This window comes from Aspergillus heteromorphus (assembly GCF_003184545.1).
Source record: "Aspergillus heteromorphus CBS 117.55 chromosome Unknown BO70scaffold_23, whole genome shotgun sequence".
NCBI lineage: Eukaryota > Fungi > Ascomycota > Eurotiomycetes > Eurotiales > Aspergillaceae > Aspergillus > Aspergillus heteromorphus.
The window spans coordinates 25,791-50,201 of NW_020290428.1; the positions used below are offsets into that span (position 1 = coordinate 25,791).

General features: G+C 62.6%; 11 protein-coding genes and 2 non-coding genes across 13 annotated transcripts; 4 read left to right on the forward strand and 9 right to left on the reverse strand.

Annotated features, from left to right (window-relative positions):
- Positions 1-171: 171 nt before the first annotated feature.
- BO70DRAFT_388931 (alpha/beta-hydrolase) lies at positions 172-1,363 on the forward strand (the record flags this gene model as incomplete). The annotated part of the gene is made up of 3 exons (XM_025546031.1): positions 172-239; positions 314-869; positions 908-1,363. The coding sequence occupies exons 1-3, from the start codon at positions 226-228 to the stop codon at positions 1,361-1,363; spliced, it is 1,026 nt and encodes a 341-aa protein (XP_025396921.1). The 5' UTR covers positions 172-225.
- A 1,342-nt stretch (positions 1,364-2,705) lies between these two features.
- Positions 2,706-3,848, forward strand: BO70DRAFT_381384 (GATA-type transcription factor; the record flags this gene model as incomplete). The annotated part of the gene is made up of 3 exons (XM_025545466.1): positions 2,706-2,737; positions 2,860-3,164; positions 3,234-3,848. 3 exons carry the CDS (start codon positions 2,706-2,708, stop codon positions 3,599-3,601), a joined length of 705 nt encoding a protein of 234 aa, XP_025396922.1. The 3' UTR covers positions 3,602-3,848.
- Positions 3,849-3,903: 55 nt separating this feature from the next.
- BO70DRAFT_364270 (S-(hydroxymethyl)glutathione synthase) lies at positions 3,904-4,901 on the reverse strand. Its single transcript, XM_025543765.1, has one exon. It carries the CDS (start codon positions 4,665-4,667, stop codon positions 4,086-4,088), a length of 582 nt encoding a protein of 193 aa, XP_025396923.1. The 5' UTR covers positions 4,668-4,901; the 3' UTR covers positions 3,904-4,085.
- A 1,328-nt stretch (positions 4,902-6,229) lies between these two features.
- On the forward strand, positions 6,230-7,699 carry BO70DRAFT_364271 (uncharacterized protein). The gene has a single exon (XM_025543766.1). The coding sequence runs from the start codon at positions 6,357-6,359 to the stop codon at positions 7,662-7,664; it is 1,308 nt and encodes a 435-aa protein (XP_025396924.1). The 5' UTR covers positions 6,230-6,356; the 3' UTR covers positions 7,665-7,699.
- A 45-nt stretch (positions 7,700-7,744) lies between these two features.
- Positions 7,745-8,761, reverse strand: BO70DRAFT_103877 (putative GPI anchored protein). Its single transcript, XM_025537813.1, has 3 exons — positions 8,524-8,761; positions 8,331-8,464; positions 7,745-8,261 (listed from the first exon to the last, which is right to left on the reverse strand). Exons 1-3 carry the CDS (start codon positions 8,656-8,658, stop codon positions 7,835-7,837), a joined length of 696 nt encoding a protein of 231 aa, XP_025396925.1. The 5' UTR covers positions 8,659-8,761; the 3' UTR covers positions 7,745-7,834.
- Positions 8,762-9,100: 339 nt separating this feature from the next.
- BO70DRAFT_381388 (uncharacterized protein) lies at positions 9,101-10,211 on the reverse strand (the record flags this gene model as incomplete). The annotated part of the gene is made up of 2 exons (XM_025545467.1): positions 9,101-9,705; positions 9,755-10,211. The coding sequence occupies 2 exons, from the start codon at positions 10,209-10,211 to the stop codon at positions 9,101-9,103; spliced, it is 1,062 nt and encodes a 353-aa protein (XP_025396926.1).
- Positions 10,212-10,480: 269 nt separating this feature from the next.
- Positions 10,481-10,552, reverse strand: BO70DRAFT_t251. Its single transcript has one exon. It is a non-coding gene; the product is annotated as a tRNA-Ala (tRNA).
- A 106-nt stretch (positions 10,553-10,658) lies between these two features.
- Positions 10,659-12,781, reverse strand: BO70DRAFT_341075 (cytochrome P450; the record flags this gene model as incomplete). Its single annotated transcript, XM_025541318.1, has 5 exons — positions 12,091-12,781; positions 11,280-12,035; positions 11,103-11,204; positions 10,918-11,049; positions 10,659-10,859 (listed from the first exon to the last, which is right to left on the reverse strand). Exons 1-5 carry the CDS (start codon positions 12,418-12,420, stop codon positions 10,659-10,661), a joined length of 1,521 nt encoding a protein of 506 aa, XP_025396927.1. The 5' UTR covers positions 12,421-12,781.
- A 605-nt stretch (positions 12,782-13,386) lies between these two features.
- BO70DRAFT_354661 (uncharacterized protein) lies at positions 13,387-14,913 on the forward strand (the record flags this gene model as incomplete). Its single annotated transcript, XM_025541878.1, has 4 exons — positions 13,387-13,566; positions 13,652-14,184; positions 14,274-14,682; positions 14,905-14,913. The coding sequence occupies 4 exons, from the start codon at positions 13,387-13,389 to the stop codon at positions 14,911-14,913; spliced, it is 1,131 nt and encodes a 376-aa protein (XP_025396928.1).
- A 204-nt stretch (positions 14,914-15,117) lies between these two features.
- On the reverse strand, positions 15,118-15,234 carry BO70DRAFT_t250. The gene has a single exon. It is a non-coding gene; the product is annotated as a tRNA-Phe (tRNA).
- A 195-nt stretch (positions 15,235-15,429) lies between these two features.
- Positions 15,430-18,715, reverse strand: BO70DRAFT_412518 (uncharacterized protein; the record flags this gene model as incomplete). The annotated part of the gene is made up of 3 exons (XM_025547313.1): positions 15,430-16,801; positions 16,879-18,617; positions 18,673-18,715. 3 exons carry the CDS (start codon positions 18,713-18,715, stop codon positions 15,596-15,598), a joined length of 2,988 nt encoding a protein of 995 aa, XP_025396929.1. The 3' UTR covers positions 15,430-15,595.
- Positions 18,716-18,884: 169 nt separating this feature from the next.
- BO70DRAFT_341080 (inorganic phosphate transporter) lies at positions 18,885-21,116 on the reverse strand. Its single transcript, XM_025541319.1, has 3 exons — positions 20,937-21,116; positions 19,407-20,852; positions 18,885-19,349 (listed from the first exon to the last, which is right to left on the reverse strand). Exons 1-3 carry the CDS (start codon positions 21,016-21,018, stop codon positions 19,063-19,065), a joined length of 1,815 nt encoding a protein of 604 aa, XP_025396930.1. The 5' UTR covers positions 21,019-21,116; the 3' UTR covers positions 18,885-19,062.
- A 592-nt stretch (positions 21,117-21,708) lies between these two features.
- Positions 21,709-23,651, reverse strand: BO70DRAFT_364274 (amidase family protein). Its single transcript, XM_025543767.1, has 3 exons — positions 23,349-23,651; positions 22,869-23,296; positions 21,709-22,791 (listed from the first exon to the last, which is right to left on the reverse strand). The coding sequence occupies exons 1-3, from the start codon at positions 23,642-23,644 to the stop codon at positions 21,764-21,766; spliced, it is 1,752 nt and encodes a 583-aa protein (XP_025396931.1). The 5' UTR covers positions 23,645-23,651; the 3' UTR covers positions 21,709-21,763.
- Positions 23,652-24,411: the final 760 nt, after the last annotated feature.

Below are 24,411 nucleotides of genomic sequence, written 5' to 3' on the forward strand. Positions count from 1 at the left end.
AATGAGGTAGACTGACTACACAGTACTGGCCTCACGATATACAAGACTTGTACTCTGTGGACAAGTTATCCAGATGCGTGCAACCGGGTGGAGATCCTCCTTGGCCTTAAAGCTTGTCCAAAGCTTGGCCTCGAAGTACCACCTTCAACTGTCAACTACTGACTTACTCTTGCTTCATCATCAATCAGCCTTCTCCATTCATTGTTTCCTCTCTCCACCCCCCAAATGGCCCCCGCCAGGTTTGTTTGCCCCCCCCCCCCTCCTACATCAAAACCCATATTACCCCAGGGCTCATCGTGTCGCCTGGTTCCAGCATCCGCCATGACCCCAGCTGGTCCTACCACCAGGGCCTGGCTGGCTCCCTGCTCAAGGGCTTCCTGCGCACCTTCACGGCCCTGCACATGAGATGGCCCGTCTCGCTCAAACCGCACCATGAGTCCGAGCGCTTTGTGCTGGTTGAGCCCGCGCCCCCCGCCCTCTACACGGGCGTTCTGGCCGACCCCGCGGTGCATCCGGAGACGGTGGGCGCCACCTGGTACCCGGAGCCCTGCGCCGCCGAGCCCGCGCTGGCCGACGGGCAGCACGTCATCCTCCACCTGCACGGCGGCTCCTACATCCTGGGCGACGGGCGCTCCTCGTCCTGCAGCTTCCTGGCCCAGAATCTGCTCGATCACACCCCGGCCCGCTACATGTTCTGCCTCCAGTACCGGCTGGCAGGCCACCCCAACGGCCGCTTCCCCGCCCAGCTGCAGGACGCCCTCGCCGCGTACGTCTACCTGCTGCGGACCCTCCGCATCCCGGCCTCCCGCGTCGTGCTGAGCGGCGACAGCTCCGGCGGCCACCTCGTGCTGGCCCTGCTCCGCTACATCGTCGAATACGACCACCCCACCGAGCTCCCCGCCCCAAGTGTAGCTGGCTCTGGTCCCCCTGGTGCGACGTCCCGGCCGCCGTCGATCCCACCGACTGGAACCACAGCGCCAACTACAAGACCGAGTACATCCCGGGCTCGTTCCCGTCGCGGGGCGCGCGACAGTTCCTGGGCGATCTGGCGATCACGGAGCACGTCCAGCCGTATGTCGCGCCCATCTGGCATCCCTTCGTCCTCCCCTCGCCGGCGCTCATCCTCACCGGCGGTCGGGAGGTGCTCTGCCACGACCACGAGAAACTGGCGCAGGTGTTCCGAGACGTGGCGGGGAACCCCTCCCGGGTCGAGTTCTATGTGGAGGACAAGGTGCCGCACGACGTCCTGATGATCGGGTGGATCATGGGCTTCAAGGATGAGGCGCGTCACTGTGCCGCGCGGGCCGGGGAGTTCTTGCGGCAGGTGGATTCGACTGCCATGGCTGACGGGCCTTCCGTGTGAGTGTAGATATATGATGTGATTCGGTTTGATGTTTCCGGCCCTGCAGGCGATGCGACAATCAGGCTATGCACAGGTTCGGTTAATCCGGGCACATAAGGTAGCGATAATGGTAATTTGCCGGCGGCAGTATTCGCTGTGATCTGGCTCACCGTCGTTCCAACGGCTCCTGGGGCCAAACCCTTCTGATCGACGCGTTTGGTAAGCCAGAAACAACGCGATGTGAAAGAACATGGTTAGTAGTCAGGGAACGCAAGCAGATCGAATTACATCGCGGGGGCCTCGGGTCGATAGTACATCCAGGTGGGCCGCACAGGACACATCTTCCCAATTTTTCAGACCGTTGTTGCATGATGGCCTGGAAGCAGTAATGTATCGGCACCGTCCTCCGTAGAGGTGGACGGAGATGTTTTGAAGAGAGACGGGATGGCCTGAATTGGATCCCGGTGGAGCCAAATAATCGGCAGTTGAATGATTGAAGGTGGATTGCCAAGGCGTCTTGCCTGATTGAATCGGATTTTCACAGGCCGTGGAGCTGGCTATACTGGGAGAGGCTTAGTGTCCGCACGCAGTCGTTCCTGTATCCCACCAGATACTAGATATGTACCATGGCTGCGGATGGAGAACGTTGTCGGGGGGTCGGCGGTCGGGGGTCAACCCAAAGTCCCATAGTCAGCCCCTGAGTGCAGGAGTAAGTCATACGATAGGATTACTGGAGTCTGTGGAGTGAGTGTAGGTTAAATGTAGAGTGTAGTAGAGTGTTAAACCCCCTCGGAAATCCGGAAGTGCGGAAAATCGGGGCTCGGAACGTTCTCGGGGCCCGAGAGGGCTGCGAGCCTGAGGCCTCAGGGGGAGACTTGGAGGCCTCCACTCTCCACTCGGACTCGTATCCTTACCACCATCAGCCACCAGAAATACCCCCGAATCACCGTGCAACCTCCAGCTTTCTCTGGATCAACGTCCCTCTGGTGCGCCACTCCTCATGGACTGTCCACACTAGATACACAGTCCTTGAGGCCCTGCAAGGCCGGGTGGGGCGGCGTCGTCACCCGTCAGGGATGCTGATGCCGATTGCCAATGCCGCTGAGTCAGGCGGGTCCGGGGGGAAGCCTGGGAGCCCGAGAGCCGGGGAGGGACCGCGAGGCGAGGCCGCCCGCTAGACCGCATCGGGAGACCCACGCCGCATGTCTTCTTCTTTCTCCTCCTCCTCCTCCTGCCTTTCCTCCTCTCCCTCCCGGACTCCTCCATTGCCCGCTGGATTCGGTCATTGAGAGTGAAAGACAACAGCCTCCCCCACACTCCAGCAGTCCTATTATCACTGTTGTTATCCATCATCGTGATCAATATGTCATGCACTGCCTGCCAGCTGCCTCCCATGTATGCCGGGGACTGGTGGGACGGGCGACACTGCAGGTAAATAAACCATTATCCCCCCCCCAGCCAGCCCAGTGAGATCTTCTGCCCGAATGGTGCATCTAAGGCCTGTCTGTTCCTGGCAGTAACTGCGGCACCGACTCGACCCCCCTCTGGCGCCGCTCCCCCCACGGCGCCATCATCTGCAACGCCTGCGGCATCTACCTCCGGTCCAAGAACTCCGCCCGACCCAGCAAGCTGTACCGCTCCGCCCCGCGCACCAGCCCCATCACCTCCTACTACGTCGTCCCGGCCCAGCGGTTCGTGACGACGGGCGACTCGCTCATGATCGGCTGCCTGGCCTCCATCCTGGGCTGTCAGAACTGCGGCACGAAGACCACCCCCATCTGGCGACGCGACGAGAATGATCTCCCCGCCTGCAACGCCTGTGGTACGTGCGGAACGGCGTTTTCCAGGGTGGCATCTGGCTGACGGGCTGACGGGCTGACTGGCTGCATAGGGCTGTACCTGAAGTCCCACGGACACCCCCGGCCCAAGGAGATGTGGTCCTCGCGGATCCGACGGCGGACCCGCGACCTTCCCACGGACCCCGTTCCGCCGACTGATCCGGCGGCATCCCCTCCCTCCTGGGGAATGAGTGGTCATTCCAGGACAGATGATGCGTCCAACGCCACTGGGCCCCCACGCGACGGGCCATACGCCGCATGCCCGGAGTCTTCACGGTATCTACCTCCGCCACTGTGGGGTCCATCCAGCAACACTCTACATCGCATGTTGACCGACGGGGGAAGTGGACCCCCGCGCAGCCTGTCGGGGGTGGATAGCAGACCCGCGCGGTTGCCCTCGATCCAATCGTTGCTGCAATAGTTGGCACGGGTCGCGATGCGTGTGCGGATTCCGGGTTCGCGGTCTGCTGTGTGAACCTGGGGCATTAGTAGGCGGAATAATGGTAAAGAGGGAGATACTGGCTCCCGGACTACGGAAGAATCAAGGGCTATCTGATCCAGACCATTGTGGATGAAGAAACCACCTCACAGGGCCAACCCGTAGGCGGGTAAACGCAGTAGGGAGAGTAGTGGGAGTGTCTATAGCCTGGTAGCAAGAGCGAGGGGAGGTGGTGTGAAGAGAGATGGAGAGAGACGAGAGGAGTAGTAGTAGTAGTAGTAGTAGTAGTAGTAGTAGTAGTAGTGACTAAAAAGTAGTCGTAAGGCTTTCTCTACTTTCTTTCCTGTTCCGGATCGCTTCCTCCCACCTGCTGCATCCCCCCACGTCCACATTGCTTCAGGGGGTTCCAAGGTATAGTACCTCTCATCATATCGCGCATCCATTCCAGCTGTTCCTATCACCATCATCAGAGATTCGCCGAGCGCGCCCCGGACTTCTGCGCCGTGAAAGTCGCGATGAGGTCCATCAGGGCCGGGGACAGCGCGTCGTACGTCTCCAGGCCCAGCCCCCGCAGCCTGGCCCGCACCTCCTCCATGCCCTGGGGCGGGAAGCCCTGCTCGATGATGGACGAGACGAAGCCGGCAAACTGGGGCTCCTGCCACCCCGTCTGGTCCGACAGCTCGGCGTGCACAAAGTCCAGGCCGCGGAACGGGTGCTCCCGTTCGATGCGGCCGTACAGGTGCACGCCGCAGCCCTGGCAGGCGTACCGCTGGATGGCCGCCTCGGGGTCGACGATGTACAGCTTGTCGGCGTGCGCCGTGACGGAGAGGGCGTCGCGGGGGACGACCCCGACGAGGGAGAAGAGCGAGCCGGCGGGCTTCCAGCACTTGGAGCAGCCGCAGGCATGGTTGTGGGCGACGTTGCTGGCGAGGCGGACGGTCACTCGGTCGGCGGGGCATCGGCAGTGCAGATCGCCCCCGGGGAAGCTGGGGTCCCCGGTGGGGATGCCGTGGTCGAGGAGGGGGTGGAGGGAGGGCGAGGAAGACATGGGAGGTATTTATTGATTGAGAGAACGGAGGTTGGTGAGGGATGGAGGGTCTGATCGATTGAATGGAGGGGGGGTTGGGGTCCAGGGCCTGCCTATAAGGGCGCGGGCGGCAGGGATCCATCCTCTTCTTCTTCTTCTTCTTCTTCTTCTCCTTCCCTTCTTTTTCTCTTTTTCTCTCCCTTTCTCTCCCGCCTCTTGTCTCCTCTTCTTCTTTTTCTTCTCCCCTCATGCGGGGATTGTCGGTCAGGAAATTATTACTCAACGGGGAGATCCGACACGGTTCGGATCTCTTTCAGTGGGGCCATCGCATTCCCCTCCTCGCGAGAGCCCATCACGTCACCGCTTGCCGTCCCCATCGAGGGAAGGTTCATCCCCGGTCGGTCAGTCGCTCGGGGTCCCGGTCCGCTTCATCCGCAAACTGGCCAGTTGGAAGACTTCACTCGTTCCAAGTTAATGGGCTTATCACTCCAAACGAAGAACCTGCAGCCCGATGCCTACATCCTACGTACATCATGCATCCCCAGTGCGAGGGGACTCCTCACCCATCCATGCTGACTGACGAGTGGGCTTCCAGAGCCTTGTCACGCAGTGGACCATTTCTCTTGACCCCAAAGACAGTCCGGGGCAATTCCAGGACGTCCATCCTCATATACATCCTGGCGTGCCTCGAACTTTGAGAAAGCCAATCAAGTCCATTCTGACCGCGGGCACGGGTCTGTCCGGGAGGTTTCCATCTTCCATCATTCATTATTGCAGCTCCAATGGATCGCCACCTTAGAGCTATGACGGTGGGGTCCCGAGCCGGATTCGCATCCCCCGATCCCGTTCCAGCGTCACCATCGGCATCGGCACATTCCCGTACCTTGGCTCCTGAATTATGACCTAGGCCATGATCTACTCCGACAAATCTGGGATCGTTTCGACGAAGGATCAAAAGAAAGTGTATTATCAGACATGGTAGACCGGGACGATGAGGAAAACGCAAAGAGCATTTCCCAAGTCGATCCTCCACCACAGGAACAGATGGGCTCGATTCTGATTCTGCCTGCCTCACCAGCTGGGGGAATGGCTTGGATGGCCTCGATGGCCGTACTTTGGCAGCGTTGGTCCATGCACAGTGCGGGGTCGATAGGGCTAGTGACACCAGCAGCGTGGCATTCGGCCATTGGGTCCTGCGTCTCCACCAGCTCTCGACATGGCTTCGACTGGTTTCAGTTGTGTCTGCAAGTCATCCGCCCGAGACGATGAAACCTCTCATGTATCGCCTATAGATCCTTTGTAGCTGGTTGACGGATTTCTGCTTCATCGAGCAGGTGTGGTCCACCGACCCTCAAGATGCCCCTCGTGAAGACTCATGCACCCGAGCTTCTCCAGCTGGAAACCCCTCACAGTTGCTAAAAGCCTCGGTTACCAGCTTCGCCGAACCCCGCTTCTCGGTCACTGGGTAGATGAACAACCCTGCGGTTGCATTGCAGCATAGGGGCCATGGAGTGCGGTGCAGATGACGTTACAGACCGCTCTTACATACGTCAAGCAGCTGCAGCATGGCGCATTAGGCAGGAGTAAAGCACCTCGCAGGGCCTCTCTCTGGTCTGCATTGAAGACACTGGCTGTTTAAATCAGAGACGAGGCGGCGCTTCTGTATGCCTTCTCTGCCTGTCATCGTTCCACCGTTGGCATCCCTGCACCATGGGATCGATCTCGGAGTCCGCCACTGTGCCCTATCGGCCCACCCCTGCCGACATCACCCTCGAGAACCACCGACCGGGCGACCCGGCCAAGATTCTCTTCCAGAATGTCCGCATTCTCGACTCGACTGGCCGTCTGCCTTACCTTGGCAGCGTCCTCATTGAAGGGGAGCGTGTCGTTGCCGTCGGACAGGTCGATCCGTCCGCCACCGAAGGGGCACTCATCATCGACGGCGAGGGCCGGAAGACCCTGATGTCCGGCCTCATCGATGCACACACCCACCTCAGCTGGAACAATGCCCGCAACCTGGACGACCTCATCAAGCTGCCCGCCGAAGAGCACGTCCTCTTCACCGCCCACTCCGCGAAGACCTATCTCGACTGCGGCTACACGATGTGCTTCGGGGCGGCTGCCGCCCGACCCCGGCTGGACATCGCCGTCAAAGCCTCGATCAAGTCCGGCCTGATCCCTGGACCGCGAAGCCTGGCCAATGCGCCCGAGATCACGACCACGGGGGGCGCCATCGCCCCGAGCATCTCGCGATACGCGGACGGCCCTTACGAGATGCGCAAAGCCGTGCGAGAAGCCATCGAACTCGGGGCTGATAACGTCAAGCTGAGCATGACCGGCGACAACTTCGTCGATGACATGCCGAGCCAGGACACCTACTTCACGCTCGAGGAGACCGTTGCGGCCGTGGAGGAGGCCCACAACCGGGGAAAGCGGGTGTGCGCTCACGCGAGGAGCGCGGCGTCCGTCAAGATGTGCTTGGTGGCCGGGGTGGATGTGATCTACCACGCCAGCTTCATCGACGCCGAGGGGATGGACCTGCTGGAAAGGCACAAGGACTCGGTCTTTGTGGCGCCGACGATCAACCTGCCCATTGCCACCTGCGCCGGGGCGGCTGTCCCCTACGGGGTGACGGTGGAACTGGCCGAGAAGCAGGGACTCCGGCACGAGGTGGATGTGGCCTGCACGGCCATGACCGAGATGCACCGCCGGGGCATCCGCATGCTCCCGGGCGGCGACTACGGGTTCGCGTGGACGCCACATGGCACGTACGCGCGGGACCTGCAGCACTTCGTGACGCGGTTCGGGTACACGCCGATGGAGAGCATCCTGGCGGCGACGGCGTTGGGGGGGGAGATGATGGGCCATCCGGACGAGCTGGGCAAGGTGCAGCCGGGGTACTATGCGGATGTGATTCTGGTGGACGGCGACCCTCTCGCGGACATTGCAGTGCTGCAGGACCAGGAGAAACTGCACGCGATCGTCATCAATGGACATGTCCATAAACATGTGCGATGAGCCACTTCATCATGTATCTTAGTAACTACGACTTGCGAACAACCAGAAACAAGTCCCCTTTCCTCATCTCATTTCCACGGCTGCACGAATCCCAGTCCGAATGCTTCTCTTATTATATACGTAAGTGGTGCTTCTACGCACAAGACAGATGACACTGCGCCAGGGACCGGTTACAGAACGGCAGCGACCAGGGCGGCGGCGGCGGCGGCAGCGCCTCCCAGCACCCGGGCAGCATCCCCGGTGGCCAGCGATCCCCGACCACTGCTGGTGGCGGATGCGCCTGCCGTGGAGGCATCCGCGCTGGAGGCACCGGACGCGGAGGCAGCCGTGGCCGTGCCCGTGCCCGTGCCCGTGGAGACGGCGGGGGTCTGGGTCTGGTTGTCCGTGCTGCTGGCCGTCGGCGCATCGGCGGTGGCGTGGGCGGTGGTGGCCGCGACGCCGGTGGCGGAACCGGCGGTGACGGTGACGGGCATCAGCTCCAAGTCGGCGTCGAGGGTGGTGGTGGAGGTGCCGGGGAAGTTGGCGCCGTCGCCGCTGGCGGTCTCGGCGCAGACGGCGTAGGTGGTCCCGTCCAGGGAGCAGACGCAGGTGTAGTAGCTGTAAAGAAAAAGAAAAAGGGTCAGCCACGATCATCTCCCGAGGGATCCACCCCACCGGGGGACTCACAAATCCTCGTCGGGGCTGTCGAGAATCATGGTGGTCTGGGGGCCGGTGATGACGGTCATGCCGGGGCCCATGCCGCAGTCATCGCTGTCGGTGCCGGGGGGGCAGTTGACGCTGTAGGTGGTGGCGGTGGCATCCTAATGAGTCAATCATGAGCATGAGTCATATATATATATATTGTCAGTGGGTGCCTCACGTTCCCGATGATGGAGGCGTCCAGCGGCTGTGGATCGGCATCGTAGATGAACATGGAGACGACGGAGGTCTGGGCGGAGACGAGGCCGACGGAGGCCAGGGCCAGGGCCAGAGCCAGAAGGAGTGCGCGGGTCATGATGAAGGAAGAAATGAGGGACGAAGGTGGGACGAAGGTGGGAACGAGGGTGTGATAGCCAGCTGGAGCTGGAGGCGAGAGAAAGAGAAGGGGAAGGATTAAGTAGTTAAGTAGTTATAGTGAACTATAAGTACCAGCAGCGGAATATTAATAGCCAGCCCCATCTCGTATCCGGCAGCCGCTAACCCCCTTTACCACGGACCCGGGCGGGGCCAGACCCTGGCACTAGGCCTGTCCGGGCCCTAGTGCAGGGCCGGGAGGGTGCCTGGCGCGGGTGGCAGCCAATGGGCGGCCGCAATACTAGTTAGTTGGTCATCCTCGTCGCTGATCGGATGCCTGCCTCTCTACTCTTGCGCTCCCTCTTGAATCGGCATCCCAACCCAGGGTTTTCCTTACAAAGGGTTGGGATCCCTCTTTCGGGATCTCTCCTTAACCATGGCGATCATAGATGATCTGGTTCCACCGGGGATCCCCCGCAGACTTGAACACACCCACCAGCCTGACACCTCCCTCCGATCAGGCTGCCCTCCACCGCTGCCGCTCCCCAAACGCGTACAGCCTCAGCATCATCCCCATTCTCCACCGCCCCCCACCCACCGCACATCCGCATCCTCATCCTCATCCTCATCCTCATCCTCATCCTCATCGCCAGTCTCCTCAACCCCAACCCGATCGCAGTCCCCGCACTCCACCACAAGCCGCACATCCGACCGCCTCGGACCCAACGCGCACTCCACCGTCTCGCCCCGGGCCAGTCGCCGCCGGATGAACCGCTGCCCGTCGCGTGGAAGGACAGCCGCGTCTCCCACACACAGAACCGGTGGGTCTGCTTGCGGAGGGAGTAGTCACGCACAAGAGGACTGTTCTTCCGATACCACCCCAGCTGCAGGTCGGGACGGGTGAAGTCATCGCGCCACGCGATGGGGGTGGACAACCGGTACAGAAGGGCACTGTCGGACTGCAGGGGGATCGTCTGCCCGCGGGTTGACCAGTTGACCACCGGCCAGTCATCCTCCCAGTCGACGGGGACCAGAAAGGTCTTGCGGCCTGGGCACATGAGCAGGATCGCACGCATTGCAGGAACAGGTCAACCCACCCAACCCGGATTCCTCCCAGCCGGAATCCCGCCAGACGGGGCGCACCGCCAGCAGCACCGCCCACCACTGGCCCTGCGCATCCTCCACCGGATCGTCCTGGTTCTTCGGACCGACCTCCCACGGGCCCAACGGACCGGTCGTGCTGCGGCTGACCCATTCGCAGTGGCCGTTCTCGGTGCCGCCCTCCGCCGTGAAGAGGTAGTAGGAGCGGCCCCGCGTCGAGGCGCCGGTGGCTAGGTCCACCGTGACGACGTGGACCGCAAAGTCCTTGAGGGTGGCGTGGGGGGTGCGCTCCACACCCCACCTGGTCGAAATACACGGGATCCGACCACGAGCTCGAGTCCCAGATATCGGTGGTGCGGACATAGAACCCCCGGGGACGTACTCGAAGGAGGAGGCGACGAGGAAGAAGTCGGGGCCGGCGCGGACGATGGAGGGATCGGGGTTGGAGTACATGTTGCAACTTGAAACAGAGGGTCTGTCTCTCTCTCTCTCTCTCTCTCTCTCTCTCTCTCTCTCTCTCTCTACCAGGACAGTAAGCCGATCGATCGATGAGCACGAGGAAGAGTCGCATTATATGCGGGTGGAGAAATCCAGCTGCAGGAGGCCGAGGGAGATCGTCAGAGGCCACTCAACGACGAGGATATCGATGACGATGACTCGATCAATATCAACAGGATGGAAGCCATTTTCAGTCGACCCAAACAACAAAAAGCAAAAAGTAATGGAGCTGCGGGGAATCGAACCCCGGACCTCTCCCATGCTAAGGGAATATTATACCACTAAACCACAGCCCCATCTGTTGGAGAATGACTCGTTTTAGAGCTTCATCCCCACTCGGCATCTCCACCCGCCACGACTCCAACTGCTCCACCCGATCTACACCCGACACTATCTACCTGCTCACTTACTTACTACAGATGCCCTCCGGCGCATCCAGCACGGCCAGCCGTACGGCACCGCCGTGAAGTGCGTCTCGAAGCGCCACGGCTGCTTGGGGTCGACGGCCTCGATGTCGAAGTCGCGCAGCAGCGTCGCGCACACCTTGGACACCTCGAAGTGCGCCAGGTTGCGTCCGGGGCACTGGTTGTAGCCCGCGCCCCACTGCGACGTCAGTATGCCCGGGAGTGATATGCCATGGGAGGCACCAAGGATGGCTTACATGAATCAGGAACGGGTCCATCTGCTTGGCCCGTTCGGCATCCAGCCACCGCTCCGGGTTGAAGTCGTCGCAGTCGACCCCGAACAGCGCCGGGTTGCGGTGGAACACCCACGGGTTGATGCTCAAGACTGTCTATGAGCTGGTTAGCGGGTCGACAGGGGTATATCGAAAGACAGGATGCGCACCCCCTCCGCGAAATGCCGCCCGGCGATGGTGAGTCCCCCTGCAGGAACCACCCGGGGCATGCCGGTGCCCGTCGCGGCGTGGAAGCGGTATGTTTCCTTGATCTGGTATCGTGGGTTCATCAGCAGCTCGTTCGGGGCTGTGCGGGGTCTAGGACATGGATGGATGGGGTCACCTACGCAGGCCTGCAGATAGGGCAGTTTGGCTGCCTCGGCGTACGACACGATCGGCGACAGCTCCGCGCGGGCCTCGTCCACCTCGCGGCGGACCCTGTGAAGATACTGCGGATGGCGCAGCAGGTAGTAGAAGAAGGCCTGCAGGGTGGCACTGGTGGTGTCGGCGCCCGCGCCGATGTTGGCGACGGCGGCTCCAAACACCTCGGCCTCGTCCATGCGGTCGGGATACGTGCGCCGCGCGTGCAGCCAGCGCTCCATCATGTCCAGCCTCACGGCCGGGTTCTGCTTCCGCTGCTCCAGGGCGGCCAGGCAGGTGTCGAAGATGTGCGACGAGGGCTGCAGGCCCAGCCGGCTGAGCAGCGGGTTGCCCAGGGTCAGGTTGTGCAGCCAGACGTAGTGGCCCATGATGGCGATGTACAAGGCCAGGGCGCGCGTGTTGGCGATGGCGTGGCGGATGTCCGTCCCCGTCGCCAGGAAGCGGAACGGGCTGGAGAAGGTCACCTCGCCGACGACGTCGAAGGCAAAGTAGTTGAACCAGCGGTCGAACTCGACCGGCTGGCCCGCGGCGATCAGCTCGTCGAAGCGGGCCTCCAGCTGGGCCAGCAGGGCGTCGACCTGGGCTTCCGACCGGATGATGTTCGAGAGGGCATACCCGGCGGCCACGTTGCGTGACTTGCGGATATGGCGCTGGGGATCGCGCTCCGACATCTGGTTGACATAGTGGTAGTCGGGCAGGCTGAAGATGGCATACCACGAGCCCTGGCGATCTCAGCATGGGTTGCTGAGGACAGAGGAGGGTCCACGAGCCACCTACCTTGGCAATGTTGGCGTGGAGGAGGGCCCGCACGGCATCGGGATTGGCGACGCTGACCTCGTTGTCGGCGATGCGCACGAAGTCCCCTGCGGCGGTTAGCATTCCGAAGGGATGACAGTCGCCGGCGAGGCACGGACCGTGTTTCCGATGGAGCCGGATGATTTCCTGCTCGGTGTGGCCCTTGACCAGCTGGTAGACCTGCCACAGGCTGGACACGGAGGCCAGCCAGGGGCCCGGCAGGTCGCGCAGAGCAGTGGCGTAGCGGCGCTTGAGGGCGATCAGGACGATCGCCGCCAGCAAGGGCAGCAGCAGGACGACCGTGACAGGCATGCTGGGCTGGCCTCAAGAATGGGATGGGGCTGCATTAGTTGCAATCCTGCGATCCCTTGCTGGGCGGCCGTCGCCTGTCTCGGTATTTATTTGGGGCGGCGGAATGTGGGCGAGCAGCCAGCGCCGGTGGGGTTTAGTGTCGCGCCATTGTCACTAGACCCGACTGTCCGTCCTCGATAGTCTCTCGCGGGACTCTAGTGAGTGTGAGGGGGTGGTTTTTCGACTGCTGGTGAGGTTGCATCGATCTGGTGGGAGTGACGCGGCCGAGAGGAGGCAATCCGGATATGCAGATATCCAGACGGTTCTGTCAGTCCCTCTGGGCTGACTCGACTCGCGCGAGATATCTACACCGATGCACGTCGCATAGCTGCATCCATCCATCTCCATCGACCCCGCCCATCTAACCGACCGCTCGATGCTGACTAGATAGGGTCGGCACGGCCGCAGTGGCGAGTGGAGCAAAAGATGCCCCAGAGCCAATCGATCGTGAGCCCCGGAGATGAAGCCGCGGGTCGAACTGGCCAGGACCCATTGTTGATGCGAGATTTGAATTTCCTCACCAAGGCTGTCAGAGTGTCCGTGTCATCCATGCCCCCCCCCTCCGCGTTAGCCAGCAGACTGCAGAGTGGGCGATCCAATGGCTCGCATCCTTCCCACAGGCTGATATATCCGACGGACGGGCGATGTCCCATTGGCAGTTGTGCGCATAGCAAAGGACGAAAATCGCCTGGAAATTGAGATCGGGTCCTGCATGGCTCGAGAATTGGAAATTGGGATTTGATTTGGGATTTCGGATGCCCATCGCCATCCCTTGCTACGACTTCACCCCGGGACCTGCAGACCTGCATGCTGCAGGGGGGACTCTCACTTCGCTAAAACGCGACCGATGTCTTCCCCTCCGATGAATCTACATCTGAACCCCCTCCTCTTCTCCCTCTCGACCTGTCTCATGTAGCGGACTGTGTCATGTCGTCCACCCCCGAGTTGACGCCCGCATTTCTGGCGGAAGACCGCCGTCCACAGGCGCGCATTGGCATCGCCGTTGTCACGGCGCTGTCGGCCCTCGTCGTGCTGGTGCGGGTCTACGCACGCGGTTTCCTCATCCGCAGTTTTGGCTGGGATGATGGCTTGATCTGCGCCGCGCTGGTGAGTCTGCGATCGATGAGCCGTAGCAGCAGCAGCAGCAGCAGCAGCAGCAGCAGCAGAAATCGCAACTGACACGACGTCCCAGTTATTGAACATCGTCGTGATGGCGCTCTCGCTGCAGGTCCTCCGATACGGCGCCGGGATACACATCTGGGCCCTCACGGCATCCGAGGCCCCGCTGCTGTACCAGTGGCTGGTGGCCGCGCAGCTGGTGTACATGGTGGCGCTGTGGACGTGTCGCATCTCCGGGCTGGCGTTCTACCGACGACTGAACCCGATGCCGCAGTTCCAGGGCTATCTGCGGGCCTCGTTCGCGTTCGTCACGGCGGTGCTGGTGGCCCAGGTGCTCGTCATCGCGCTGCAGTGCATCCCCCTGGCGGCGCTGTGGGGGGCCGCGGAGGGGACCTGTCTGGGCTCGCAGACGGTGTTCATCTCGACCGCGGCGCTGACCATCGTCTGCGACTCGATCATCCTGCTGCTGCCGGTCAAGATCGTGTTCTCGATCCGGGCGAGTCCGGCGCGGAAGACGGCGCTGGCGGTGGTGTTGTGTTTTGGGATTTTGTATGTCCCTGCCGGTCTCAACGGGGAATGTGTGCTAATTGTCTCTAGTGCCGTGATGTAAGTCGCCTACCCTACCGTCTCCCCTGGCGACCGCCATCTCTTCGACACCATCCCATCTGCGATACCCACTACTCACCGACCAGCAGGACCTCGATCTGCCGCATCATCGCCATGATCCCGGCAATCAGGGACACCGACGCGACGTGGTACTTCTCAGTGGTGATGGTGTGGTCCGACACGGAGGTCAGCACGGCCATCATCGCGCTGTCCCTGCCCGCGCTGAAGGGCCTCGTGGGAGTGGCCGTGCGCCGGGGTTCCTCGATGGCAGAAGGGCAGAGCAGCGGGTCGCACGAGCTGCATGTGCAGAAGCAGAAGGGGATGCCGCACTCGGAAGAGGGTCCGCTGTACCAGGGGCCAGATCTGTATGGGAGCAACGCGCGCGCGGGGCCGGGGGATGGGTCGAGCGAGGAGGTGCTGTGGGGGGATGGGGATGGGGATGAGGATGAGGATGGCGAGTCGGGGCGAATCCATGTACGGAATACGGTGCGGGTGAGTGTGAGTGATCGGTGATGGAATCTTTCTTCGAAGGGTGTTCACACGTTCAGATATGAAACAAAAGTACGATATCGACCGTCCATCGGGTAAATCAGGAGCGAGGCAGAAGGGGTGGATCATCTGCCAGTGTGGTCGTCGACAGAAAGGGCTGCTGCGTACATAATTTCACCCAGAGTCGAACGCTAGATCTTCAAACTATTTGTGCTATAGCCATGGTAACAGGTGGCGTGAAAGTAGAGTAATATATAGGGCTATCCATCATAGTCCCTAGTAGTACTAGTATTGTAGTCGCAGTATGACGGACAGACAGACAGACAGATAGTGATGTCCCAAAGCAAATTAACATCGAGTGAGTGAGTGTAGCCCTCGGTCGAGACCCACTCACACCCAAGAAAAGCGAAAAAAAAAAAAAAAAGGAGAAAAGAAAAAGAATAATGGGGCAAGCCGGGCTTGAACCGGCCACCTTCAGATATACAGGGACATCTTTGCAGATGAAATCCTATGGCCGAAGTTTACTTCAGTCTGACGCGCTCCCAGATGCGCCATTGCCCCGATAGTTTAAATTTTGCAAGATATCTCACTACATAGGACTAAGATTGGGAGTTTCCCACCAGAACAGAACGGTGGGGGAGAGGGGGGGGGGGGTTGGAGTTGGAGATTGGTTTGGGGAATGGAGAATGGGGCTTAGTGTGCTTTAGGGCTGTGTGTGTATATCTCTAGTAGGGTGGTACTTCAGTTAGGGTTGAGATGGGATTGCGGGGAATGTCCGGGGATGTCGGGACTGTGGGATATATAAAACTACTACCCTTGATAGATGGCCAGAAAAAAACAAAAAAAAAAACATCCATTGTAAAGATCCGGTTGAATAATACCACAACCATGAATGCCCGGTTCCCACCTCCTGATCAATAGATCAGCCCTCCGCAAACGCCTCGATGACACTGCGAGGGGGACAGTATCGCCCCACCGGCACGTATTCGACCTCAAACCCCATGGATGAAGGCCCCCCCAGCTCCATCCCCCTCGCCGAGTCGGTCCACCGGGGAGAGGCAGCAATGGCGAGGATCACCACCTTCAGCCCGTATTTATACTCGGGGGTGGCCAGGCCAGCCCCCGTCTCCGCGTCCAGCACGACAATCAGATCGGGCACCGCCGCCAACACCTGCACCTGCTGCTCTCCCCGAACGACCGCCTCCACCAGGGCATTCTCGTTCTTGAAGGGCACGCGGATCGTCGCGGGGGTCGTCCCGGCACTCAGGCGACCGTCCACCTCCAGCACCCCATACGAGTGGCCCGTCTTCAGCACCCGCGACACGGCCACGACCTTGCCCTCGCCCAGGACGGCCGCACTGGCCGTCCCCCCGACGGCCTCGACGATGCGCCGTGCCCTATCCGCGAGAGTGCGCTCCAGCATCACGGCCCGCCCGATCCACCAGGCCAGGGACACCGAGTGAAGGATCGCCTGCTCGCGCACCAGCTGCACCCGTTTCGGGGGCCCCGCGACGCCCGTGCGACAGCCCATCTCGACGCACGAGGCCCGCAGCCCCCGATCCACCAGCCGGTCCGTCCGCACGCGCGTCATGGTGATGAACGACCCATCGCCGCTGGCCATGGTGGTGGGCACCAGCGCCTCGCCGCGCGCCGACCCAAACACGTTGGGAGTGACCTGCCAGAGGGTCGGATAGGCGCGGCCCATGAAATCGGCGTCGAGACAGGGCACGCCGCCCTGCGCGGCCACCGCGAGATTGACCATCCCATTGCCCCCGCCGATCTCCACCGCCATGAAGCCGGACACCGCATCACTCCCCGTCACCCGCATCAGCTCGGCGTGCGCCTGCCCGCACTCGCCGTTCTCGAGTCGCTCCAGGCTCACGTCGGGGCTGCCCATGCAGCCCGTCCAGCCGACCAGGGCGTCGTCGGGCAGGAAGTCGGGCGAGACGACGGTGATCCCACCGGGCTGGCTGCGCAGCAGGGCCAGCGCCCTCAGGTGCTCCGGGTACGGGTCGCCGCCGCCCCCGCAGCCGAGGATCTTGCAGCCGCAGGCGATGAAGTCCAGGTCGGTCGGGGTGAGGATCCACTGGCGGTGCTGGATGGTGGGGCGGTAGGCCTGGAGGTCTGGCTGGGGGGGTGGGGGTGCGTGAGGGAGGGCATGGGGGTGGGATCTAGGGCTGGATCCGAGTCCGAGTCGGGAAGAACAGCCTCGAGCCGCCTGTCGAGGGCACCATCCGGAACAGCCACGAGGTCCAGCTCGCCCACGGCGCGCACGACGAGGCGCGCCTTGGCCTCCTCGACGTACTGGATGGGCAGCAGCGTCACCTCGGCGACGTGCACCGTGTCGGGCCGGGCCCCGTGGGCGACGGCCTGGCCGAGGGCCCGCTGCGAGACCCGGTCCTGGGCGTCCCTGAGGGTGCCGTGGGAGGTGTCCACGACCGTGTCGACGACGCCCGAGACGCGCGAGATGGCCGCTCCAACCGCATTGGCGACCTCACCCCCGGCCACCGTCTGCACCTGCCGGACGCCGCGGAGAGGCTCGTCGGTGCGGACGATGGGCGCGCCGCCGCCGACGAGCAGCACATCGACGTCCTCCCGGGAGACCTTGGTGCGGTCGACGAGATCCTCGATCATCCGTCGCATGGCATTCTGGGCGCGGGTGGCCATCCGCGGCGTGATATCGGCCAGATGGGCCGGGTCCCCCAGCCCGTGCAGCGGATTGGGCCCCGAGGGACGGTGTCTCTGCCATGCCGCCGCGACGATATCCGTGGCCGTGAGACAGTCGCCCCCGAAGAGACGGGCCCGGACCAGCAGCTCGTGCGCGACACTGTCGGGACCGACCGAGCATGTCTCCTCCTCCTCCGTGCCCCGGACGAGACTGCCTCCCCCCAGCCCGATGCTCTCGACCGCGGGCAGGGCGAAGTTGGTGCGCACGCCGCCGACGAGACTCATGACGGAGCTCATCTGGGGCAGTCCGTTGGGCAGCAGCAGCCCGCTGTCGGAGGTGGTGCCCCCGATGTCGATGACCACCAGGGGCTCCGCCCTGCGCGGGTGCCGCGTCGGTCCGCTCCCTTCTTCTTCTTCTTCTTCTTCTTCTTCTTCTTCTTCTTCTTCTGCTGCCGTCCGCCAGAGGAACGCCCCGCCGCGGATGGAGTTGGTTGGCCCCGAGTTGAACGTGCGGATGGGCAGGTCGACGGCCTCGTTGGCGGCCAGCACACTGCCGTCATTCTGGGTGAGAAACAGCGTGACGAGCGCCTCGGGGAAGATCGCGCGCATGGCCCGCTGGAAGCTGCAGATTGTGCGCTCGGCCAGTGGACGGAGCGTGGCGTTGAGGATGGCAGCGTTCTCCCTGGCCAGGAACCCCAGTCCGGAGACCTGGTGGGAGAGCGTGATACGGGGCGTCGCGCCGGGGCAGGCCTTCGTCATGGATCGCAGCAGGATCTCTCCAGCGCGCACCTCCTGGGCAGGGTCCAGGGGCGCGTACATGCCCGCGACGACGACGTCCAACACCCCGTCCGCCACGATGGCCCGCCCGACGGTCTCCAGCTCCGTCTCGTCCAGCGGACTGATCTCCTCGCCGGAGATCTGGAACCCGCCGTGGCAGAGATACGGGCGCGGGGGGGCGATGCGGGCGCGCAGGTCGGCGGGAAAATCGACGAAGGGGGGGATGGCGCGGCCGAAGCCCTCGTGGGGACCGCCGCAGAGACGCACGACGGCGACGCGGCGCAGGGACGGAGAGCGCTGCACGACGGCGTTGACGAAGTGGGTGGTGCCGATGATGACGCATTCGATGGCGGAGAGAACGTGAGAGACATCAGCGGTGGCGAGGACGGCGCGGATGGCGGCGGTGATGCCGGAGGTGATGTCGGGCGTGGTCGGGGATTTATGGGAGGAGACGATGGCGATGGGATCGAGGGAGATCAGCACGGCGTCGGTGTTGGTGCCTGTGGATGATTAGTTGGGTCTTGAACTGGATATACAGTACACGGAGGTGCTTGCCTCCCACGTCGACCCCGAGGCGGTACCGTGGTTGGGATGTCATTCTGTAGAGGATGGGGATGTAGGGTTAGGGTTAGCGTGAGGGTGAGGTTGGAGAGGAGGAAGAAGAGGAAGAGGAAGAAGGAGAAGAAGAAGAAGAGAAGTGACAGAAAAGAGTTCCCCTCGGCGGATCTTATCATCGGGTCATTTTATTTCACTTCCCCTCAAGCTGTGTCGCCATCGGGATGTTTTAGTGTGACCTGCTGAGTTGTCTGGGACATATTCGATTAATCTCATGGACTGATTAACTAACTACACCCTCACTGCTCATGATTAATCGACAGTCATCTAACCACCACTCCCCGTGGACAATAGATTAGCTACTTTCTCCTCCGGATCCTCTCCAGATGGTCAAGCAAAGTGCGGCGCATTCAGGAACAGCCCCATCAGCACGCCCCCCAGGGTGCCTGCAATCGGCAGCGTCATGATCCACGCCAGCAGCAGCAGACCCACGCGCTGGAAGTTGACGGCCTTGAAGGTGCCGTTGCACAGCCCGACGCCCACCGTCGCCCCCGTGATGCACATCGACGTCGACACCGGCAGCGAGTACTGCGAGAACACCAGCACCGTGATCGCCGCCCCCATCTCCATCGAGCAGCCGCGGCTGGGCGAGTGGTACGTGATCTTGTTGCCCATGACTAGTCCGGTTAGCATCGTCGATATCGGCAGACAACAGATAGAGACAGACCACATACCCTTCATGATGTTGTACCCATAGGTAATCAGCCCGATCGAGATGCACGCCGCCAGCACCGCCAGCTGCCACACGGGCACCGGCGCCTTCGCGGCGGCCGCGTTGCCCGTCGACCAGGCCGAGTAGATGACGGCCCAGGGCCCGACCGAGTTGCCGATGTCGTTGGCTCCGTGCGCGAACGACGCCGTGCACGCCGTCAGCACCTGCACGAACGAGTACGTGTGCTCCACCTCGTTGGGGTACTTCTCCGCGTGCGCGTACACCCGCTGCATGCGCTGGCCCTCGGGCGTGCCCGCGATGCCCGACTGCGCCGCGTGGATGTCGTAGTGCAGCCCGTACAGCAGCCCGCACACCACCATCGCGGGGATGCGCTTGAACAGGATCAGGATGTTGTGCAGCTCGTACATCTGGCCCGCCCCGAGCGGGTTGTCGCGGAGCGTGCGCATCGCCCAGCCGATGGGACCGCGTTTCTGCAGCAGCCGCTCGTTCAGCCGGCGTTCCGACTGCGCCATCAGTTCCTGGTACGTCAGCTGGGCCGACTCGCCCGCCACCACGCGCTTCTCGTCCGACTGGATCGACTCGACCCCGGCGAGGGGGGCGGCCTTGGGGGCGTCGACGCCGCGGAGGGTATCGGGCGAACGCATGGACAACACGTCCGAGTCGTCCTGGACGACGGCGTAGTTGGGGATCTTGGCGTGGGCGGCCTCGACGGGGGTGGGACGCAGCAGCAGCAGCGGGCCCAGGACGAACATCCACCACTGGACGCCGTGGTCCTTCTTGATGACGCGGGCGTGCACGAAGGGGACAAAGAAGAGCACGGACAGCAGGGCGACGCCCCCGCCGGTGCCCATGGTCACGGCGGCGATGTACCAGCCGGGCTTCTTGCTCAGACCCAGGCTGGGCGAGCCCTTGTAGACGATGGACAGGGTGCAGATGGTGGCGGCGATGAGGAAGAAGAACGGCGAGCTGTAGACGGCCCAGGGGATGGGGTTGCGGCGCAGCAGCACGACCAGCTTGATGAGCATGAAGATGGCCGCCGCAAAGCCCCCGGAGATGATGGGTGCCATGCCCAGTCCCGCGAAGATGGCCCCGAGTCCCTTGCCGTTGTTCCAGCCCCATTGCACCTGCGAGGCGCCCACGGTGGCCACGCCGACGCCCGCGACGGCAGCGATGAGCGAGTAGGTCGAGGAGACGTGGGCGGAGTGACGCGTGCACCACATGACCCAGGACGAGGCGGCGGCCAGGGCGCAGGTGAAGGCCAGCATCTGCACGCCGGCGTTGCCCTGGAAGGCGGCGTTGGGGATGATGCCGTTCTTGATGGTGTCGGCGGTGCGCGCCCCGACGGTGATGGCGCCCAGCATCTCGAAGATGGTGCCGAAGATCATGGCCTGGCGGTAGGAGATGGAGCGGGACGAGACGCTGGTAGCCCAGGAGTTGGCCACATCGTCTGGGAGAGAAGGTTTTTAGTAGAGGTCACAGGGGATGGAAGAAGACAGCGAAGAAGACAGAGAAGGAGGAGGAGGAAACTTACTGGCGCCGTTGTTGAAGGCATCCAACATGGCGAAGAGGGTGCCGATGGCGAAGACGTAGTCGTAGGCGTGGAGGACCGCCATGATGACGGATATTGGGGGGGAAGAGGGAGTGAGGAAGAAGGAGTGTGGTGAGGTGAGGAGAGAAGAGAAGAGGAGAAGAGCACAAGAAGACAATAAGTAAGAGAACAACCCCGCGAGGACGAGCAGATCTTAAGTAACCGGGGTCATTCACTGTCACTGCCCTTCAAGCAGAGCTGAAGAGCGGAACCGCCGCCAGGCACGTTTCGACGCGGGGGGGTCTGATTCGGGGCCGCAGCGCCAAGGAGGAGGGGGGGGGGGTAGGACAGACGGAGAGGGACTTGGCGCAACGGTCAAGATCCAGGGATCGCAGCGATGGGTGGCGTGGGTGGTGTGGGTGGCACTCAGTTGCACCTGCGTACCACTATCCTCCTTCAGGGAGTCCTCCACGGTGCTCTTCGTGTTGCGCTTGGCGGAGAGCCTTGGCGCTTGGCGGAACGTCTCGCGGCCACTCCCGCGCCCACGTGGGCCGCTGGTTGGTCGGGAGCCCCTGGCCGACCCTCACGGTACCCCGGGCGTGCTTCCAGAAGCCAGGGCTGGGTGGCGTCGTCCGCGGGCCAATTCTCCGGGGGGTTGGTCCCTACGGACCTACCACGTGCGCAGATGGCATGCATGGGAGGAGAAGAAGAAGAAGAAGAAGAAGAAGAAGAAGGGGGGCAGGTGATAGAACACAGTAGCATTATACAAGGTAAAGGCAGCTACAATACAGTGACAGGGCATGTGTGCAGGACCGAGGCAGATCACAGCCTTAATTGACAGGAATGTTCCGGTCTAGATACCCACTCCACGTCGCCAGACTGCGCTGCCACCGCGTGTGCGACGAGACCTGCAGGTCCTCGATCGCGCTGGCGTACCGGATCAGGGTCGCCTCCGAGAACGCCGTGCCCATCAGCGCCAGCCCGTACGGCATCTTCGACCCCTGGTTGATCCCCGCCGGCAGCGTCACCACCGGGTAGCCCGCCTGCGCCGCGATCTCGTAGGACGGCGCAAAGTCCGGCGGCGCCAGCAGCGCCGTCAGGTTGCGGCCCTGGTAGTGCAGCGCCGCGTCGATGCCCTCCTCCCGGCTGGTGCGCCGGCAGTACTCCAGCGCCTGCCAGTACGTCTCGTTCATGATGCCCTGGGTGGCCAGCGACGCCAGGAACCCGTCCTGGCCCGACGCGAACGCCGGGTTCACCCCGGGGATGCCGCCCTCGCTGCCCGCGTTGTCGATGTTGTACTGCACGATGTCCTCCAGCGACCGCATGTTCGTGTTGCCCAGCTCCGCCAGGTAATCCCGGATGTTGTTGTAGAAGTCCACCTTGACGTACGTGTACTCCGACTCGTTGGGATACCCGCGCTCGGTGCCGTAGTCCCAGTTCCAGCCCGCCGGGTCGACGATCTCCTTGTAGTACGGCAGCTCCGTGCCGTTGATGATCGTCGCCCCCGCCGACTCGATGAGGGCGAGGAGCTCCATCAGCTGCGCGTTCTGCGCGGCGTCGTTGTACTGCCAGAACGACAGCCACGGCAGCCCGAAGACCGCCCCCTGGAGGGCCGACTTGTCCGTCAGGAACTGCGCGTAGCCGCCCGCGGGCGTCTTGCCCAGCTGCGCGGCGGTCTCGTTGTCGCGCGGGTCCACGCCGTAGATGGCATCCAGGGCATACGTGGCATCCCGGACCGTCTTGCCGAACGTGCCGACCGTGTCCTGGTGCAGCGACTCGGGGATGACGCCCGCCCGGGAGGTCAGGCCCACGGTGGGCTTGATGCCCACGACGTTGCACCGCTCCGCCGGGTTGATCACTGCCAGGGTTAGCCGCCATTACATGTCCGGACGACGTGTCCGACTCGGGGTCAGGTCAGGTCGGGTCAGGGCTTACCACTCCCGTCGGTCTCGGTGCCCAGGGCGAACGGGACCTGGTTGCTGGTGACCGCCACGCCGGACCCGGAGCTGCTGCCCCCGGGGTTGACGGTGAAGTTGTACGGGTTGCGACACTGGCCACCGCGACCCGAGTAGCCCTCCGAGTAGTCGTTGGAGCGCATATCCGCCCACTCGCTGAGCGTCGCCTTGCCCAGCAGCACCGCCCCGGCCTCGCGCAGACGGTGCACCACGTGCGAGTCCCGCGGCACCACCGAGCCCACCAGCGCCCAGCTGCCCGCCGTCGTCTCCATCTTGTCCTTGCTGGCGATGTTGTCCTTCACCAGGAAGGGAATGCCGTGCAGCGGGCCCCGCACGAAACCCTCCTGGCGCTCCGCGTCCAAGCCCTCCGCGATGGCCAGTGCGTCGGGGTTGAACTGCAGGACCGCACTGGCACCGCGCATCAGTATGGATCGGCGGTCAAAGCAGGTCGATCACTCACTTGGTGTACGGCTGCACCTGGTAGATGCGCTCCAGATAACACTGGAGCAGCTGCACGCCGGTCAGACGACCGGAGCCTAATTCGGCCTGGATCGCGTCGATGCTGGCCTCCTCGAGCTGGAAGCCCTGGCAGCGGCGCATGGGGAAGAGGTCCGACCCATTGACCCCCAGCTTTGGGAAATCGTAGGGGAACGGACGGGTGTCGATCTGCTGCGCGACCAGGCTGTCATTGAGGCCGGTGGCGCTGGCCAGAGACGCCAACGCCGTGCTGAGAAGCCAGGACCCAACGGAAGGCATCCTGGATCAGAGTGTGCAGATTGCTAGCCGGTGGGAAAAGAAAATGTTGGCACGACAAAGCAACCTCTGGGACGTAGGAGGGTTGGTTGGTTTAAATAGCGGTCAGACAGCCAGAGCCGGCAGGAAAGAACGGACTGGTGAGTGGCTGGAGCGCGGTCTATCTATTGTGGGCTGGCATGAGTGGATGCCGTGCGGTAGGCGAATCCATCCTCCGAGTGGATCGTCGGATAGCGACCGCAGGAGGACCGCAGGACCGCAGCGCCGCAGCGGCAGGCGGCAGCGCATCGGCCTCCGGATCGGCCCCTGCGATGCTTGATCTCCCCACGCTTGCGCCTGTCACGGCACTTGCGTTCCCCCCAAACCCTACATGTGGACGAGGAGCCATGCAGGTTGATGCGCCCGACCAGAAGAACACCAAACCAAATCCGAGGGGAGATCCCATCCCATCCCACTGCCAACGGACCACGCAAGCGTCTCTCCGTGGTAGGGACTAACCCTGCGACTAGTCGAGTAGTGCTTTGCCGGTGGCCTGCGGCGTCTCCTGCGGCGTCTCGGCCTACCTACCCCCCCCAACGGAGTCCCGGTCATGAAGGGCGCATATTCGAGGGTGTTATAATGGATCCATTGACAAGGATGTCTATGCCTTCTGCCTGGAGTTGGCCCGCTCACCCCGGCAGCAAAAGTCCCGGCGTATGGGGGTTCGCATGGAGCATCCACCCTCTAGCCCCCATGCGATCAGACTGTCGGTTTCCAGCATGTATGTATCT

Excerpts from the sequence above, each read along its gene's own strand:
- BO70DRAFT_364270 (XM_025543765.1), bottom strand. The coding sequence starts at position 4,667 with ATGTCTTCCTCGCCCTCCCTCCACCCCCTCCTCGACCACGGCATCCCC.
- BO70DRAFT_364271 (XM_025543766.1), top strand. The coding sequence starts at position 6,357 with ATGGGATCGATCTCGGAGTCCGCCACTGTGCCCTATCGGCCCACCCCT.
- BO70DRAFT_103877 (XM_025537813.1), bottom strand. The coding sequence starts at position 8,658 with ATGACCCGCGCACTCCTTCTGGCTCTGGCCCTGGCCCTGGCCTCCGTC. Across the intron at positions 8,465-8,523 it reads ACGCCTCCATCATCGGGAAC|GATGCCACCGCCACCACCTA; the intron begins GTGAGGCACCCA and ends TTGACTCATTAG. Across the intron at positions 8,262-8,330 it reads GACAGCCCCGACGAGGATTT|CTACTACACCTGCGTCTGCT; the intron begins GTGAGTCCCCCG and ends TTTTCTTTACAG.
- BO70DRAFT_341080 (XM_025541319.1), bottom strand. The coding sequence starts at position 21,018 with ATGGCGGTCCTCCACGCCTACGACTACGTCTTCGCCATCGGCACCCTC. Across the intron at positions 20,853-20,936 it reads TGCCTTCAACAACGGCGCCA|ACGATGTGGCCAACTCCTGG; the intron begins GTAAGTTTCCTC and ends CTTCTCTCCCAG. Across the intron at positions 19,350-19,406 it reads TGGGTACAACATCATGAAGG|TCATGGGCAACAAGATCACG; the intron begins GTATGTGGTCTG and ends TAACCGGACTAG.
- BO70DRAFT_364274 (XM_025543767.1), bottom strand. The coding sequence starts at position 23,644 with ATGCCTTCCGTTGGGTCCTGGCTTCTCAGCACGGCGTTGGCGTCTCTG. Across the intron at positions 23,297-23,348 it reads CAGGTGCAGCCGTACACCAA|TGCGGTCCTGCAGTTCAACC; the intron begins GTGAGTGATCGA and ends GCGCGGTGCCAG. Across the intron at positions 22,792-22,868 it reads CACCGAGACCGACGGGAGTG|TGATCAACCCGGCGGAGCGG; the intron begins GTAAGCCCTGAC and ends TAACCCTGGCAG.